This window comes from Galeopterus variegatus, unplaced genomic scaffold (genome assembly GCF_000696425.1).
Source record: "Galeopterus variegatus unplaced genomic scaffold, G_variegatus-3.0.2 Scaffold7115, whole genome shotgun sequence".
Taxonomy (NCBI): domain Eukaryota; kingdom Metazoa; phylum Chordata; class Mammalia; order Dermoptera; family Cynocephalidae; genus Galeopterus; species Galeopterus variegatus.
In genome coordinates, this window is record NW_007733226.1 from 80109 (window position 1) to 85524 (window position 5416).

Here is a 5416-nt window from a genome sequence, read left to right on the forward strand (position 1 = left end):
CAGGTTAAGTCATTTCCCTACGGTTGTACTGTTAGTAAATGGTAAAAACAGGATTTGAATCCAAGTTATCTGGCTCCAGTGTTTACACTTTTAATAATTTAGTTATACTGCTTCAAAAGTATATTATATGAACACAGATATTCCAAACATTACAAAAACATAGGTTCATACCCAAAAGATTAAAACACAGATGTTCCCCAACTTATGATGGGGTTAAATCTCAATAAACCCATTGTAAGTTATAAATTTCTTAAGTCCAAAATGCATTTAATACACCTAACCTACCAAACATCATAGCCTAGCCTACCTTACCTTAAATATGCACAGAACACTTAACACTTGCCTACAGTTGGGCAAAATCATCTAACCAAAGTCTATTTTATAATAAAGTATTGAATATATCATATAATTTGTTGAATACTGTACTGAAAGTTAATAATAGAATGGTTGCATGGGTACTCAAAATATGGTTTCTACAGAATGTGCTTCATTTTCACACTATCCTAAACTAGAAAAGTCATAAGTTGAACCATTGTAAGTCAGGGACCATCTGTAATTATTTTCAGGATTCGTGAACTTCTATGTCAGCAGGGAGTCAAGGACCTTTCAGAATGAGTCCCAGCTTTTCCAAGTTCTAGTTGTGATTTTTCACTGAGCACATTAAGGTCTCATCTATAAATCTTGGATAAATAATTCCTGCCCTACTTTTTATAGACCATTATTTTGGAGATAAAATTGAGTAAGATCATGAGCCAACTAGACATCATTTTAGAAAAAATTGAGATATTAAAAAATGTTAAGCTAATGAGATAATAGATGAAACATTGTTTTGAAAATTGCAAAGCTCTGTACAAATAGTTTTTTAAAAGTTCTTTTCCACAGGCTTAAAAAATAGTCTTAACAGGCTCTCACCTAGACTTCTGAAATAGATTCCAGACACTTTCCTGCCTCCAGTCTCTCACAATTGGCATCTATGTTTCATGAACCATCATCTGATCTACAAACAAGTTATTTTCCCTTTAAAAATATTTTAGAGAAATGCAATACCTTCTGAAGTTATTTTAAACTCCTTGGCTGTGTATCTGGGGGCTACTGAGATATGGACCAATGCCAACCACAACTGAATGGTGGAAATAGCACTGGAGTATGCATAGACCCATGGCTTAGTCTTAGCTCTGAAAATAACAAGTAACCTTGGAAAAGTAATTTAATAGCTCTTTGGGGTATAGTTTCTCTCAGGTAGTACCTTCTGTATACATGTATCCATCTAGCTATCAAGTGACATTTATTGAGCACTGGGCATAAGAGAAAAGAATTAATCTATAACTCATAGGTAGAATACAGTCCCTTAGGTTCTGTGGTTCCACTGTTCAAATCCTATTGCCCATTGTCACCCTACAAAAAACCAATCTCTACTTGATACTCCATAATCCACACTATTTGATTCATCTGGTAAATCTCTAATTTATGCCAACCTCAGCAGTCAATTGTCTTCTTATCTTTAAAGGTTCGCCTTAAAGGCTATTATTCAAAGAAATCTTCTCTAATCCCTGTATGAGATGGTTTTCCTTCTTCCCTTGAACTCCTATAACATATTTTCTCTCCCTAATACATTTCTACCTGGTGTGATTCTCCAGATACAAATTCTACTATCCTGGCTGGTGATAGAGAATAATATTCTTAAGGGCAAGGTCTGTGTTTTTCTCTTGGTCATTCCTGCAGGGTCCAGCACAGTGCCCGATGAGGCATTTGCTCCCACAGGACACAAATAAGAAATGTTCAGAGGGTTAGAACTTACTGTTTCCAACTGTCTTGACATAAACTAAGCATAAAATAGTCAAGACCCATACAGATCACATATTGGCCTCCCACAAGGTACATCCGGCAACAACCCTAGGATGTTGCAGCAATGCAGGGTGGCTTGCCCCTATCTTATAATAGAAACAGTCAAATAATGACTAGTGATGATGAAGTTATTAATACTTTCTTACAAGACAATACTTATGTATATATCAGATTGATCCATATGAAATTTTTACTTACCAAAATGGCAATTTCATATAATTCAATCTGATACTTTGCTAACTTATGAATTATCTGTCCCCCTTCCCCCTCCCACTCTAGAATGAGTCTTATGAGAGAAGGCATTTTTGGACATTTTGTTCACTGTTGTACCTCCAGTGCCTGGAACGCAGTAGCATTTGGCAAACATTTGTTGAATGAATGAATGCACTTACTAAGCCACTAACTACTTGCCTTATACTCTTCTATGTGATTTATACTTTACAGCCCATTTGTTTCCTCAAAAGCAGTAGCATTTGGCAAACATTTGTTGAATGAATGAATGCACTTACTAAGCCACCAACTACTTGCCTTATACTCTTCTATGTGATTTATACTTTACAGCCCATTTGTTTCCTCAAAACATCCTGCTTACTGCCATTCTTCAGATGAAGAAACTGAGGCTTGGTGAGGTCTAGTGACTTGCCCAAGACTACACTCTTCACTTGATGCTCGGCCATTTATATTTATGCTGTGAAAGTTGTCCAAATTTGGGCTATCTTTCCTCTCTCAACTAGACCATGCATAGATTCTACTGGAAAGAGTTACAAAGAAACTGTAGGATACCAAAAAGAGAGGAAGGTGGGGAGGTGAGAAAACAAAGGGAAGAAAGAGAGACACTAGTCAGTGGGTTTGCAGAAGCCTGTTATTCTTGGTGAAATGCAGTATGAAACAACATCTAAAAATGACCCTCAGTCCTTCAGGTCTTCTGCCTCTTCAATTGTCCTGACACTTGTAGCCCATCACTGGTGCTGCTACTTGGGAACCAGGGGTGGATGATGGACAGCTTTTGCCTGCAGCTTACATGTGAGCCTCGTTGGGACTATCAGACTCCTCTAGCAAGCAAGGGAGTATTGTCACGCTTTTTACCATTTCTTCCTTGGATGTCACTGGGGGCCCCTACTTACAAAATCCTGTTGCTTTAAAAGACTTTTCCCTAACCTATCTGTGGAGACACAGTGTTGAAAAGAACAAGAGAGTTTATTTTCACACGAAGGGGTTTCAGTTTGAAATGTATGTTACTCATTCCCCTTTGGTACAAAGATGCAGTCTATCTTTTGGGAAGGGAACAGTGTAACCTTGGGACACCTTGTTCAAGAACAATCGCCATAATTTGTTACTCCCACTATTCTCGATACGAGGGGTCTCAGGTTCCATGTGGGGTTTGTCCAAGAGTGGCCTGTTACAATTTCCACACCTGCTGAAATGTCCTTTCCCTACAGCCTGAAAGAATCAGTTCACTTTCTAGGATATAGAATCTAAGGCAGTGCCAATGTATATTATATAAAAGTTCCAAGAAGATAAATGGATGATTTCTCAAACTCCCTGAAATAAAAAGAACAATTCCGGCTGTCATAAAATCAGTCAGACACTCCTAAGTTAATTCTTTGAGATTTGTAAAGCATTTTGAAAAATGGAGGAAAAAAAGCCCAAATTTCTTGCTAGCATCTGTAGTCTGACCCTGGAAGTGCTGGCCTTCAAAACAGAAAGGAGATTATGAGCAAAGGCGTGGGAATAGGACAGAATAGGGATCATACACCTGGTTTGCCACATACTAGCCTGTGTCTTTGGCAAGTTAGTTAACTTCTCTAACTCTGTTTCCTTAAGCGTAGGAAAATGAAAGATAAGAAAATGAATGCAGCACAAAGCAGTCCTGGCATGCAGTACCTGTTCAATAATTATTTAATAACAAAATATCAAACAGGCTTCATAAGGAGGGAGTGGTCTCTAAAACTGCCTGTCTTCTGATGCCTAGCCCCTGGGTGAGTTCAAATATCTTTTACTTCGAATTAATGGAATAAATTTAACATCTCTTCCTGTGCTTCTAGGACTAACTCAGCACAGCTGTGGCCTTATAAAAATCCAGTATTAAACCAGATTGAAAGGACAGGCTGCTTCTTCAGTTCCAGACAGCACAATTCAGGTGTGATGAAAGTAGGGGAGATGCTGTTCTTCGGAGTGAATGGTCACTCACTATGTGGAATAGCTTCTCCTGTCTCTAAGATCAAGGATGCTAGAGAAGCAAACACAACAGATGGTCTTTTCTGAAGTGATACGAAATAAATAATACATTCCTAAAACAGACACAGGATGAAAAATACCCAGGATTCTCACCAGTTTGGAGCTTTCACTTTCAGGCCATTGTTTAACACCAACTTCAAAACTGCCATCTTCCTCACAACTAACAGGTTTGGTGCCACTCTGATCCTATGGGACATTAAAAAGAAAACAGCAAAGATGTCATTTTTCACTCACACTGCCCCAAACTATACAGATACTCAGTCGCGGTTGCTTGTTTTATCATTGTAGTGGGTGTTATTTCCTCTACAGAAGCCATTCCTGTTTTCTTCCTTTCTAGCAAAAGGCCATTTTTATTTTTTTTCCAGTATACATCCCTGCTGCTCACACATATGCCTTACGGAAAGCTGGTCCCTACTCTGTTCCAGGCATAGGCCTGATTACCTAAGGTTAGTCCCATAAAAGAATGCCAACAATTTTATCAGGAATGGTATGTCAGGAATGGATTTTGTCAGTTCTGGTCAATGATACACAAAGAGGCTTGCTGGAGAATTGAGAAAAAGTTCTTCCTTAATCTTAAGAGAGCCACAAGAAGTCCCCATACCTCCCAAATTAATAAGGAAGCATGAAGCTCAAATTGCTGTGGACAGCCATCCCACAACAATGAGAGAACCAGCCTTAGGATGAAGCTGACACTTCATCTTAAGAGTCAAAGCAAAGGAAAGAACTACTTCTCCGATGGCAAAACTTGGCCACTGGATGGAGCCATCCTGGAGGCCAGCCTTATCCTGAGCCACCAACTAGTGAGAACTGATATATTTCCTTATTGTTCCAGCCAGTTTGAGGTAGCTATTTTGTTACCTCCAGCCAAAACCTTCACACTCAGACAGTTGCTTATTTTCTGTACAACAAGTAATCTTGCTTATTTCTGAAATCAAGTACTTAGCACCATGCTTGGCACATGGAAACCACTTGCCAAACACTGGTTGAACCAATGAATGAATTGAGTACTTGTTTTCCTGATTTTTTTATTTTTTTTCCTGTAGAATCCTAAAAATATGGTTTTAATATAAATGAGGCATCTGGTAATAATAAGCCCCATTAAAATTAAAATTCCAAAACACATTAGGCATCTCCTTAATTGAATTATGACGTATTAAATGTTATGGTTAATTAACTAGAGATTTCTTTACTTTTGGGGGATACATAAGGGAGAATAAGGATAATAAATGGAGTATCTATGTTGTACTTATCTGGATTTTTATTTTATGTATTTTTTTTTGGCATCTGGCGGGTACAGGGATTGAACCCTGGACCTTGGTGTTATCAGCACCAC

General features: G+C 38.3%; 1 protein-coding gene across 1 annotated transcript in view; it reads right to left on the bottom strand.

Moving 5' to 3' along the window:
• Positions 1–5416, bottom strand: part of LOC103607095 (inaD-like protein) — a gene marked incomplete at its 5' end in the record, with an annotated part of 97754 nt that overhangs the window by 75186 nt on the left and 17152 nt on the right. The window contains one exon of the mRNA XM_008591646.1: positions 4177–4269. Within this exon, the coding sequence (XP_008589868.1) occupies positions 4177–4269 (93 nt within the window). The remainder of the gene's footprint in view (positions 1–4176; positions 4270–5416) is intronic.